This window comes from Eschrichtius robustus, chromosome 3 (assembly GCF_028021215.1).
Source record: "Eschrichtius robustus isolate mEscRob2 chromosome 3, mEscRob2.pri, whole genome shotgun sequence".
Lineage (NCBI taxonomy): Eukaryota > Metazoa > Chordata > Mammalia > Artiodactyla > Eschrichtiidae > Eschrichtius > Eschrichtius robustus.
The window spans coordinates 172,882,695-172,896,481 of record NC_090826.1 but is presented as its reverse complement, the minus strand read 5'-3'; the positions used below and the strand labels follow the sequence as shown (position 1 = coordinate 172,896,481).

Genomic DNA, 13,787 nt, shown 5'->3' with positions numbered 1-13,787 from the left:
TTGTTGGCAATCTGTATATCTTCTTTGCAGAAATGTCTATTTAGGTCTTCTGCCCATTTTTGGATTGGGTTCTTTGTTTTTAGATATTGAGCTGCATGAACTGCTTGTATATTTTGGAGACTAATCCTTTGTCAGTTGCTTCATTTGAAAATATTTTCTCCCATTCTGAGGGTTGTCTTTTCATCTTGTTTATGGTTTCCTTTGCTGTGCAAAAGCTTTTAAGTTTCATTAGGTCCCATTTGTCTATTTTTGTTTTTATTTCTATTTTTCTAGGAGCTGAGTCAAAAAGGATCTTGCTGTGATTTATGTCATAGAGTGTTCTGCCTATGTTTTCCTCTAAGAGTTTTATAGCGTCTGGCCTTACATTTAGGTCTTTAATCCATTTTGAGTTTATTTTTGTGTATATTGTTAGGGAGTGTTCTAATTTCATTCTTTTACATGTAGCTGTCCAGTTTTCCCAGCACCACTTATTGAAGAGACTGTCTTTTCTCTTTTCTCCATTGTATATCCTTGCCTCCTTTGTCATAGATTAGCAGACCATAGGTGCGTGGGTTTATCTCTGGGCTTTCTATCCTGTTCCATTGATCTATATTTCTGTTTTTGTGCCAGTACCATACTGTCTTGATTACTGTAGCTTTGTAGTATAGGCTGAAGTCCGGGAGCCTGATTCCTCCAGCTCCGTTTTTCTTTCTCCAGATTGCTTTGGCTATTCGGGGTCTTTTATGTTTCCATACAAATTGTGAAACTTTTTGTTCTAGTTCTGTGGAAAACTCCATTGGTAGTTTGATAGGGACTGCACTGAATCTGTAGATTGCCGTGGGTAGTATAGTCATTTTCACAATATTGATTCCTCCAATCCAAGAACGTGGTATATCTCTCCATCTGTTTGTATCATCTTTAATTTCTTTCATCTGTGGCTTATAGTTTAATGCATACAGGTCTTTTGTCTCCTTAGGTAAGTTTATTCCTAGGTATTTTATTCTTTTTGTTGCAGTGGTAAATGGGAGTGTTTCCTTAATTTCTCTTTCAGATTTTTCATCATTAGTGTATAGGAATGCAAGAGATTTCTGTACATTAATTTTGTATCCTGCTACTTTACTAAATTCATTGATTAGCTCTAGTAGTTTTCTGGTAGCATCTTTAGGATTCTCTATGTATAGTATCACGTCATCTGCAAACAGTGACAGTTTTACTTCTTCTTTTCCGATTTGGATTCCTTTTATTTCTTTTTCTTCTCTGATTGATATGGCTAAAACTCTCAAAACAATGTTGAGTAATAGCGGTGAGAGTGGGCAACCTAGTCTTGTTCCTGATCTTAGAGGAAATGGTTTTACTTTTTCACCACTGAGAAAGATGTTGTCTGTGGATGTATCATATATGGCCTTTATTATGTTGAGGTAAGGCCTTTATTATGTTGAGGTCCTGTGGTATGTTTTTGGGTGTCTGTGAATTTACTATGATTTTAAGCAGGCTCTCTGCTAATGGGTGGGGTTGTGTTCCTGTCATGCTAGTTGTTTGGCATGGGGTGTCTAGCCCTGGAGCTTGCTGGTCATTGAGCGGAGCTGGGTCTTAGCATGACGGAGATCTTTGGTAGAGCTCTCGCTGATTGATATTATGTGAGGCCAGGAGGTCTCTGGTGGTCCAATGTCCTGAACTCGGCTCTCCCACCTCAGAGGCTCAGGCCTGACATCCAGCTGGAGCACCAAGACCCTGTCAGCCACATGGCTCAGAAGAAAAGGAGAAAAAGAAAGAAAGAAAGAAAAAGTAATAATAAAATAAATAAAGTCATTAAAGCAAAAATGTTTTTAATTATTAAATTTAAAAAAATTTTAAAGTAATAAAAAAAAAGAGAAGAGAGCAACCAAATCAATAAACAAATCCACCAATGATAACAAGCGCTAAAAACTATACTAAGATAAACATAAAAATCAGAAACTAGTCAGTTGCAGACAGCAAACCCCAAGGCTACACTTGCTCCCAAAGTCCACCACCTCAATTTCGGGATGATTTGTTGTCTATTCAAGTATTCCACAGATGCAGGTACATCAAGTTGATTGTGGGGATTTAATCTGCCGCTTCTGAGGCTGCATGGAGAAATTTCCCTTTCTCTTCTTTGTTCACACAGCTCCTGGGGTTCAGCTTTGGATTTGGCCCTGTCTCTACATGTATGTCGCCCTCAGGTGTCTGTTCTTCTCTCAGACAGGACAGGGTTAAAGTAGCAGCTGATTAAGGGGTTCTGGCTCACCCAGGCCAGGGGGAGGGAGGGGTATGGAATGTGGGGCGAGCCTGCGGCGGCAGAGGCCAGCATGACGTTACAACAGCCTGAGGCGTGCCGTGTGTTCTCCAAGGGCAGTTGTCCCTGGATCACAGGACCCTGGCGGTGGCGGGCTGCACAGGCTCCCGGGAGGGGAGGTGTGGATAGTGACCTGTGTTTGCACACAGGCTTCTTGGTGGCTGCAGCAGCAGCCTTAGCATTTCATGCCCTCTCTGGTGTCCGTGCTGAGAGCCACGGCTCACGCCCGTCTCTGGAGCCCGTTTAGGTGGTGCTCTGAATCCCCTCTCCTCACGCCCCAGAAACAATGTTCTCTTGTCTCTTCGGCAGGTCCAGACTTTTTCCTGGACTCCCTCCTGGCCAGCTGTGGCACACTAGCCCCCTTCAGTCTGTGTTCACGCAGGCAACCCCAGTCCTCTCCCTGGGATCTGACCTCTGAAGCCCCAGCCTCAGCTCCCAGCCCCCGCCCACCCCGGTGGGTGAGCAGACAAGCCTCTCGGGCTGGTGAGTGCTTGTCGACACCAATCCTCTGTGTGGGAATCTGTCCGCTTTGCCCTCTGCACCCCTGTTGCTGCGCTCTCCTCCGTGGCTCTGAAGCTTCCCTCCCCGCCCACCCCCCACCCCCACCAGTGAAGGGACTTCCTAGTGGGTAGAAACTATTCCTCCTTCACAGCTCCCTCCCAGAGGTGCAGATCCTGTCCCTATTCTTTTGTCTCTGTTTTTTCTATTTTCTTGTGCCCTACCCAGGTGCATGGGGGTTTTCTTGCCTTTTGGGAGGTCTGAGGTCTTCTGCCAGCGTTCAATAGGTGTTCTGTAGGAGTTGTTCCATGGTAGATGTATTTTTGATGTATTTGTGAGGAGTAAGGTGATCTCCACTTCTTACTCCTCCACCATCTTGAAGGTCTCTCTCATCTCTGTCTTTCAAGTGAGGAAACAAGCACCCAGTCAGCTTGGCTCCAATGCAATCCTGCCTCAGAACAGAAGTCATAAAGTTTTCAAACCACCCTTGCAAATACCCTTAGTGAGACTCTGAGCATAATTTAATATACAAATGAACTTGGTTTCCTTTCTAGGTTCAGACTGACACTGCATTGTCAACTCAACGTCAACTAAAAGTTGTTTCTTCGGAAACATATACAAATAGTTTAATTGAAAGAATACATAGTAAATCCTAAATCTAGAGAAGAACACAAATAATAGAGAATGCTTTAGAATGTTTTCCTGAAAACTCATAGTGAACAGAAAGAAGAGAAAAACTCCTACAGCTCTTAGCCATTGCGTGTATGTTCTTTTGTCGAAACAGTGGAAATGATCTTTCCATCACAGAATTTTCTACATGCAATGAAAGCAAAGTTGGATCATGCAGGAATAATGCCAGGTGATCTTTTAAAACTGCCTATGAACTGTTGTTTATAGATTATGGAAAATCCCAAGCACTAGCCAGACTTAACTATGGTCTCATTCAGGAAATATTTTCCTGTATTTAATCAGCTTAGAGCTGATTATATAAAAAATATTTTAAGCTGAACAATATGTGCATAACCTTTCATTTCCATCTTGTCCTTCTAATCTTGGAGGATTTGTCCACTATAGTGTATCAGCTCCATCCTGCTTACCAACATTGAAGCTGGTCATGAGTATCTGATGAAAAGCCTTAAATAACTAGATAAACAGTGCAGCTGCCAACCTAAAGTAATCCTACACTTAGGGGGTGAGTGGCCCAGGAAATTTGCTCTTTGTCATTTTGACTTGGGTTTGAAAATGGACCTGGGCTGCATTCCAGCTCAAAGAGCCATTCACTTCCAAAGAGTCCTAAATTGTCCCAAGGAGCTCATTTTGGCAGTGGATTATTTGTGTTTGGCTGGTCAAAAGCTAATAGCAAAAGCTGTCTGCTCTGGCACGCAAAGGCTATGGCAGCATTTAGAATTACATCCCCAGTGTTTTTTCTTGATGAGGTTATTTTTCAGAAAAGCTGTCCCCCACCCCCCCATTTCAAAAGTGACAATGTACAAGTGTCGTGCAGGTGGTTTTCTTGAGCTCATAAATAGCTTCCCATAACATGGTGGCCTGTTTTTTCCCATAACATGGTGGCCAAGGAATATTATAAACAAATGAGAACCAGCACCAGATTTTTTCCAAAACCAAAGCTGTCTTAATGGTGTGTTCATCTCTTCCTATACCAGAGGTAACAGTTATTGGTTGACTAGGGCCAAGTAAGAAAGTGGGCTTTTAAATAAAATAAGAGTGATAAAGGATTTGTGAAAGATTTTCTATCAGGGGATGTAGAGTATAGGTACTTGAAGAGTCAGTCCTTGCTTATCTACACAACTATAAATGCCTATTTTCTGACTCTTCCACTAGCCTGTGAGGGATCCTGGGAAGACACAGCTAAGTTTTGGTTACCATTAGTTGGAAGCTATTCTAGCATAGTGCTGACACACTATAGATACTCAAATGTTAGTGGAATGCACAGGTTAAAGTATAACACAGATTTAATTGTTGCTTCATTCATTATATTAGAGGAGCCCAAAACTAAGTACACAAGAAGATCCAAAGGAATGAGGGAAGAAAATATTATAATTTCTATTTATTTTTACCTCATTTGTATATCATTTAACATTATATTTTACTATCACAGTGTTACACATATAGAATTACAAGCAGATAACCAAAAATATATTGAGGATGCTTAAAATATTTTTACTGATGGAGGATACAATCAAGATCCTTTCAGTCCTGTTTCACGACATTATTGCACCATAATCAGTCTCTCATATGTGTCGATGGAATTTAATTTAACTTTTTTTTTTTTAAATGGGAATTATTTGTTTATTTATTTATTTATGGCTGTGTTGGGTCTTCGTTTCTGTGCGAGGGCTTTCTCTAGTTGCGGCAAGCGGGGGCCTCTCCTCATCGCGGTGCGCGGGGCTCTCACTATCGCGGCCTCTCTTGTTGCGGAGCACAGGCTCCAGACGCGCAGGCTCAGCAATTGTGGCTCACGGGCCTAGTTGCTCCGCGGCATGTGGGATCTTCCCAGACCAGGGCTCGAACCCGTGTCCCCTGCATTGGCAGGCAGATTCTCAACCACTGCGCCACCAGGGAAGCCCTAATTTAACTTTTAAAAGCACATGTTGGATAGACTATGAATAGATTTTTACCCTTGAAGGAAAGATGGAGGAAAAAGCTAGTGCTAAGATATTTTATCCTGTTTAATCCTCACACCAACCCTGTAAGATATCTCCATTTTATAGACAATGAAACAGAAAGAATCAGGAGGTGCTTCCTGTACATCTGTTTTCTGGAATAAATTATACAAAATTGGTATCATTTCCTCCTTTTTTGGTATAATTCACCAGTGAAATCATCTGGGCCTGTTTTGGAAGGTTACTAATTACTTATTCAATTTTTTAAATAGTTATAGGCGTATTTAGATTATTTCTCCTTGTTTGAGTTTTGATAGATTGTGACTTCCAAGAAATTAGTCCATTTCACCTAAGTTATCAAATTTATGAACAGAGTTGTTCAAAAAATTCCTTTATTATCCTTTTAATGTCCATGGGATCAGTAGTGATGGTCCATCTTTCATTTCTGATATTTGTAATGTGTATCTTCTTTCTTTTTTCTTAGTCTGGTTAGGTGTTTATCAATTTTATTGATCTTTTCAAAGAACCAGCTTTTGGTTTTGTTGATTTTTTTTTTTTCTATTGATTTCCTGTTTTCAATTTCTACTCTGGTTTTTTCTTTGGCATATTTTGGATTTAATCTGCTCTTTTTGTAGTTACCTAAAGTGGAAGCTTAGATTAGTGATTGTAGATCTTTCTTCTTTTCTACTATATGCATTCAATGCTATAAATTTCCCTGTAGGTACACACTGCTTTTGCTGCATCCCACAAATTTTGCCAAGTTGTATTTTAGTTTTCATTTAGTTCAAAATTTTTTTTTCTTGATGCTTCTTCTTTGACTATGTATTATTTAGTAGGGTATTGTTTAATCTCCAAATATTTCAGGAATTTTAAACTATCTTTTTGTTATTACTTTTTAGTTTAATTCCATTGTGGTCTAAACACATACTTTGTATGATGTCTACTCTTTTGAAGTTGTTAAGGTATACTTTATGGCTCAGAATGTGGTCTATCTTGGTGAATATTCCATGTGAGCTTGAGAAGAGTGTGTGGTTATTGTTGGATGAAGTAGTCTATAAATGTCAATTAGATCCAGTTGAGTGATAGTGCTGTTCAGTTCAATTGTACCCTTACTGACATTTTGCCTGCCAGATCTATCAGTAACTTACAAAGGGATATTGAAGCCTCCAATTACAATAGTGAATTTGTCTACCTCTCCTTGCAGTTCTGTTAGTTTTTACTTCATGTGTTTTGGTGCTCTGTTGTTAGGTACATACACATTAAGGACAGTTATGTCTTCTTTGAGAATTGACCCCTTTATCATGTAATGCCCATCTTTATTCCAGATTATTTTCCTTACTCTGAAGTCTGTTTTGTCTGAAATTAATGTAGCTACTCCAACTTTCTTTTGCTTAATGTTAGATAGTATATCTTTCTCCATGTCTTTACTTTTAATCTGTTTGTGTTTTTTGACTAATCCAAGTCCACTTTCAAATAACACTATATTGTTTCATGGGTAGTTCAACTACCTTATAACAGATTATTCCCAACTCCTCCCTTCCATCCCTTATAATATTGCTGTCATTTATTTACCTTATCCATAAGCTATAATCACTGATTACATTGTTGTTATTATTATTTTGAACAAGACTGTTATCTGTAAGATCAATTAAGATCTTTCCCTTCATTTATTTCTTCTCTAATGTTCCTCATTTCATGTAGAGCTGAATTTCTAACGTGTATCAGACAGAGAGACAAATGCTACATTGTATCATTTATATGCAGAATCTAAAAATAATACAGACAAATATATATGCAAAACAGAAACAGACTTACAGATATAGAAAACAAACTACTGGTTACCAAAGGGGAGAGGGAAGGAGGGAGGGGCAAATTAGGGGTATGGGACTAAGAGTTACTAACCACTATGTATAAAATAGATAAACAACAAGGATATATTGTATAGCACAGGGAATTATAGCCATTATCTTATAATAACTTTTAATGGAGTATAGTCTGTAAAAATACTGAATCACTATGCTGTACACCTGAAACTAATATAATACTGCAAATCAACTATACTTCATTTTTTTAAAAGAGGAAAAAATTAGAAATAAATTTTTTTAAATATCCAAAATGATTTATTATAGTAAAATTTTAAAAAAAGTAGTTAAAAATATCAAAAGTTTAAGATCATTTGCACAGACCAAACCTTTTCATTTACTTTTTTGAAACCTAGATTATTGTTATACATATATATTTATAAGAGTTAAACCATCCATAGTTCTAGTCTTCAGGGTTCATCAAGTGCCGACATTAAAAAATCACTATCATGCTTCTCACATATGCCTAACTTCATACATTCAAGTTTAAGAGTAATATGAATTACTCACTATTGCAAAATATTCCCGATATGTCATGCGCCACTCTTGCAAACATTATGTTGATTCCTGAGTACCCCTAGAATCACAATTTCAAATAAAAAGAAAGCCAGAATATGGATTTCAGCACTACAAGAAAATAATACTTCATTATATAAAGTTCTATTGCATTCATGCTATCCAAAAGGAAGGATTTTATTCGAATTAATTAATTTGTCTTTTATCTAAGCATTTTTATCACACAAATTCTTTTCGTGCTCGAAAGCAGTGTCTGTTACAACCTCTTGTCCTTCATGTCACTTGGGCTTTGTCACTTTTGTTTCATAAACACAAAGCAACAGATGTGGGGCTTTTCCCTGGGACCTGAATAGGCTTGTTATTAAGCCCTGGGCTTATTCATAAAAGCAGATATTTAGGGTTGGGACTCTGTTGTACCGGAGTGGAGAGGCAGATCCCTAGTGACAGAGGTTCCTGCATGTTCTTTAATACATTTATTTTCTGTGTGTTTGTAAGGTAGGAACCCTCTAAAGAGGTTGACCCTGGGCAGAGGTCCTTCCTTCCAAGGTTTTCTTAAGAAAAATAAAATTGTCCAAAATCATTTCCATTGAGGATAAGCCTGCTTTACAAAGGAGAAACATATGCTTTTATATAGTCTGACCATTTATTTACAGTATCCACTGTCGATTTAGTACTTTACCTCTTTAACGACTTTGCCTGTTTCACATGCATGAAAAGCATTCGTTTCTATACTCAATCAAATGCTGCTTCTTTGGTTACTCAACAATAAATGATTTGTCCTCTCTTCCTTCTGAACTTCTTCAGCATTTGTTTGAATCACTTCTGTGATACTTACCACAGGTGGCCTTCTATTATGATTATTTGGGTATAACACCTTTCCTTTTTCATTCATTTAGTCAACAAGTATTATTTTGCACAAAACAAGGTACCTACCCATATGAAGCTTACCATCTCATGTGGGACACAAAATAAATATATAGTATCAAAGAATGGTAATTGCTATGAAGAAAATAGAGCCATTTAACATGATAGAAAGTTTCAGGGGTACTATTTTATGTGCAGGTAGTGAGGGAGGGTCTCTTTGAACAGGGATGTGATGAAGGGAAGGAATGAACCATGGGAATAACTGGAGACAAAGCTGTCTAGGTGGAGGCATCTCTAAGTATAAAGACTGAGAGGCAGAGTGTTAAGTAAGCAGAGATGTTGCTAGAGACGATTCAATGAGGGGAAATGTAGAAGAAGAATCGTGTCAGAAAAGGAGCCAAATGCAGCATAATCAAGATCAAGGAGAAACATGTAGATTGTGAGCTCTGTGAAGACAGGTGGCTATGTCATTGTGTTGCTCAGAGCTTCTCCAGGCTGCCATCCACAGCTCGTAAAAACTATGTGTTTAAGAAAGTCTCCATATATCTGGCTTTCAACTGATAAATCTTACCTGCTAATTTTGTTTTATTTGAGGGCATGATGGGAAATTTGAAGTGCAGTTAAATGATATCCATCTAGCAATTTAATATAATTTAAATTATAACCAAAATAACATAAGAAATCAGCATGACCTCTCTGGTAATTGTTGATCTTTTTCCTCTTAGGATTTCCAAACTGTATTGCCATCATTTGATCTCTTCTCAAAGTATGGAAAATTGTATTCAAAAGCTGGACAAATTGTATAAAGGTATGCATTTTTGCTGAAAGGTACTTCAAAAAATGCTATAGTAAATAACATAAAAAATCAAATGAGATTGATTTAACTATCAAGCATTTTTAAAAAACATGCTATAATAATATTTATACATAATACAACTCCATATATTTCTTTCATTCTAGTCTAATGGTTTTCAACATTCAAAAATCATGGATTTTGTATTTCAAATCTCTGCTCCAAAATGAACTCAAAGTAGAACTGAAAACTACCTGAAGTACCCTTTCTCTTTAAATTAATTAATACAGTAAATAAATAGTTTTACACAATATAATGAGAAAGTATTGATGGTGTCCAAAAGCTAAAATATTTCTCATTACTGTATAGATACAGTATAGTTTAAAATACTATATTCAATATGTGTGTTATTTAAAGTGTGAGGTGCCTTTAGTGGATTCCAAATAAATAGCATCTTGGGTCTCTGATGACCAAAGTTTATAGACTAGAGAAGAACAGAGATACCCACATAAAATTCAAGATCACAAAATTAACTCTCAATGAATGCTGTATTTAATTGCCAAGGTGCTTTAGAGTAGAGAAGTGATTACAATCAAAGGGAGGCTAATAGGAGGTATTCTGACATCAGCCAAATTTAAAGGAGATATTGAATGAAGACAGAAAAGATCACTACAGTTGAAGGAAAAGAGGCAGGAATGAGAAATCAGGCTAGTTAATTCCCCAGGGTTCCTCCCACACCAAGAACCAGGGAAAGCTCTGGTCTGTTGGAAAGAACACAAAGTAGATGCAAGCAACTATGTTCCTTAGATTTAGTTAGTATTGCCTCTCCCACTTTTATAACTTTGGCTGCTCCAACTGGAAGTCAGTATGTTAAATGTAGATAGAAATGACCACCTTTTAACTCCTCCAAAGGAATATATGAGGGGAAATATGAAATACTCTGAGTTAATGGAAAAACATACATATAATGCTGAGTGGAATTACAGTTTCAAAGGTTTATAAAATAAGTACCATTACCCATTGGAGCATTTATCTAGTATTTGTGACTCACAGCATGAAGTAGTCTAAATAGAATTTTTCATATTTGTGTATGATTTCAGATTTTAATTCAAAGATACATCCCGTTCATAATGGCCAAAGGTTGAAAATAACTTGAATACTCATTAGTATATGTTAAGTTAAATAAATGCTAAGACACATGAAATGCAATACTATGAAGACATTAAAAATGTTAACATAGATCTTTACCTATTAATTTGAAAAAATGCCTCCAATATATTTCTAAGAAAAGAAAGCTGGGTTCAAAGGAAACTATGTAGTCTGATTCCATTAAAAAACATGTATATATGTGCGTGTGTGTATATGTGTGTGTGTACACACACATATGTATAATGTGTATGTATGTATAAAAAACACACTTGTATGTGCTTATTTATGTATTACATATGTATGTATACATTCGTATAATGCAAAAATGTTACTGGTAGTTATCTCTTGATAGCGAGATTAGGGGTACATTTTGGGGGGATATTTCTTTATGGTCTCACTTTTTGAAATTTTTATCTAATCAGACAAAAGCAAATTGTTAAACAATAGGAACTACTTGCTCTTCTCTACCAATTACAAAAACATCTTGACTTTATTCAATTCAATCATAATAATTCAGAGACAATTATCTTTTTTTCTAAAAACATCTTGACTTTATTCAATTCAGTCATAATAATTCAGAGACAATTATCTTTTTTTCTGAAGACAAAATAATGACTTGCTAAGTTATTTATAAGAAAGACAAGGATGAGTAACAAATGTTTCACATTACTTTTCATTAAAAAGAGTGCACAATGCACAGATACAAATATGTGAGAGATGTTTTTAAAAAGTGTTTGCTAACTCTTCTCTTGGATGTTTAACTATTTTGTGAATTGAAAGTGTTATCCAAATGTCATCTCCTCCTCTTAGAAAGGAAATTAATATCTAGTGCTTAATTTTGGTAAGTGAAGGGTAGCAGCCTTAGCTGATGCTCTCCTATTAAGATTTAATTTCACCAAATACAACACAGTGCTTCTGCACTTTGTGAAGAAGGCCGAGACAGGAACACTTGCACCAAAGTGTTTAATAAAGATGCCGTGGTAATTTTTAGAGCTATCTATTTGATTGCTTCATCTTCAAGGCAGTTCATCACTTCACTATAATTCACCCGACATTGCCTCGTACACCCACACTACACTTGCCCGTCAGTCCGATTAGAAATAGTGATACCTTTATCAGATTAATCTTTCTTTCCTTTAGCATGTCTGAGTTTAGGATAAGCAGAGCCCACACCTACCCATTTTGATTAATGCAATAAGACTTCAGCCACTGAAATTACACAGCGTGAATTAGATTTTAAACACACACATATTTTAAAATCTACTCCCTGACTAGGATAATATGATTCCTTTTAATTTCTTTAATTTTTCTGTATAACTACTCATTTTTGTAACCTTTGATAGTTTCCCAAAGGCACCTTTGTTTAAATCAGAAGATGCTATATCCCGTCAGCTTGCACTGCCATCTTTTCAGCTCCATTCATCTTTCCAGACAGAAGAGTCTCTTTGAATATTAGAATGGAGAAAAATTAGCACCATAAGATGAAATCATTGGTTAGTCCAACATCAGTGTGAGTTTTCTTGCATTATGCGCTTCTCACTTTTTTCACATTCTTCTTTGCAATGGGCTTTGGCCCAGGCTATCGTTCTGCTAAAAAGTGGTTCCGTTTTGAGGCCATATATGATTAGTTTTAATGGAATTATTTGTTATGCATGAAAAATAATGTACATGCTTCCCCTTTTCATAGGAATTTGGCATAGGCATGACTCAAGTAGCTGAGAAATAAAATAAAAATGAAAAATAAGTTTGGTTAGTACCTGAATTGGGAAAGGGGTGAAATTCCATTGTCTTTTTCCAGAGGAAATATGGTCTCAGCCTCTGTGTAAGGAAAAGGAAGATACATGAGGGGAGAGTAATAATCAGGCATAGAAGCTACATATGTGCCTGTTAGGGTTACATTTTTAATTCAACAAGAAAAATTACTACACCTTGTTATTCAGTTTGGCACTATGTGAATTTATAACCCTTTTCAGTTTAGTCATAGTGAATTGGCAAGAAACAAAACAGAAAGTAAAATATCTTTAGTATCTTTATCCTTTAACTAAAGATGATATAACAACCCACTTGCCTCTAGGAAGACATTCTGCTGTGTTCCCTTATGACTGAGGCAGGCTGGCTGAACACTCTGTGTGTCTGGTGGCACACACCAGCAATGTTGTTGACCAGGACCTGCAGCAGTGTAGACAGAGATCAGAGAAAAGGGTAATTCCAGCAGGGATAGAAATGAGTCAAATCAGGGGTGTAGCATCCTAGACTCTTAACTGAGCTTAACTCTAAGTGAGGAATATTTAGAGAATTTGAGAACTCGTGTTACTGGGTTCTTTTTCTCCTTTCATTTTACTGTTTTGATTTTAGAAAACGAGACAAAATGTAAACATGAGGTTATGGTGTGAAGTGTGTTGAATAGAAGACCCCACTGCCTGGAATCCTGGATTCTATTTTGATGGCTGCTGAACAACCTTGACACAAGCCTCTCAACATTTGAAGTATTTCCTGTTCTCTCTCTCTCTCTTTCTCTCATTCTCTCTCCCTCCTCCCTTCTCTCTCTATCTCTCTCTCCTCCCCCTCCCCCCATCTGTCCAAAGAAGAAAATGGAACCATCCCTGGTTCATTAAAAACTCTACAGTTCTAAAAGGAAAATACAGATGAGGAGCCTACAGAAAATACACTTAAACCGTACTTATTATGATTCAATAAACTAATATTTTACAGCAGACTACTCATGAATTAATTACAGTGTGAAAATATATATATATATCTATCGATATATATATGGTGCGTGTGTGTATGAACAGTGGGTCTTTTACCTCTGAGAACGTCTGTCACAGCCACGGCCACTGGTGACCAAAAGTGCCACAGATGGTTCCACTGAAGTGGCCATATTCTGACCCCGTCCTCCTAGTCACACCAGTGTTGGGAGCCCAAGTGAAGGGCAGCTAGCATGAAGAATGAGTGATGAATGGTTTGAAGAATGAATGGGGTAAAGTGGTATGGTATGAAAGCTCTGCTCTGAGGGAAACTGTGACTCGTCAGACCAGTTCGAACCCCCTCGGGATGTTGAACTTGAGACACAGAGACACAGGCCCCGGTGAGTGTGGCAGCAGAAACATAGACACCCTCAGACGGAGAAGACATTTGCAGGTCTCTACTGCAAAGAGGTCATCTGCTTGCAGGGTCTATCCAGCTCA

At 37.5% G+C, this 13,787-nt stretch overlaps 1 protein-coding gene across 3 annotated transcripts in view; it reads left to right on the top strand.

Annotated features, from left to right (window-relative positions):
* Window positions 1–13,301, top strand: part of SPATA17 (spermatogenesis associated 17) — a 190,177-nt gene extending 176,876 nt beyond the window's left edge. For all 3 annotated transcript variants that reach the window (XM_068538543.1, XM_068538541.1, XM_068538544.1), the window contains 2 exons: window positions 9,383–9,465; window positions 12,955–13,301. In XM_068538543.1, the coding sequence (XP_068394644.1) occupies window positions 9,383–9,463 (81 nt within the window). In that variant the 3' untranslated portion in view covers window positions 9,464–9,465; window positions 12,955–13,301. The remainder of the gene's footprint in view (window positions 1–9,382; window positions 9,466–12,954) is intronic.
* The last annotated feature ends 486 nt before the right edge of the window (window positions 13,302–13,787 follow it).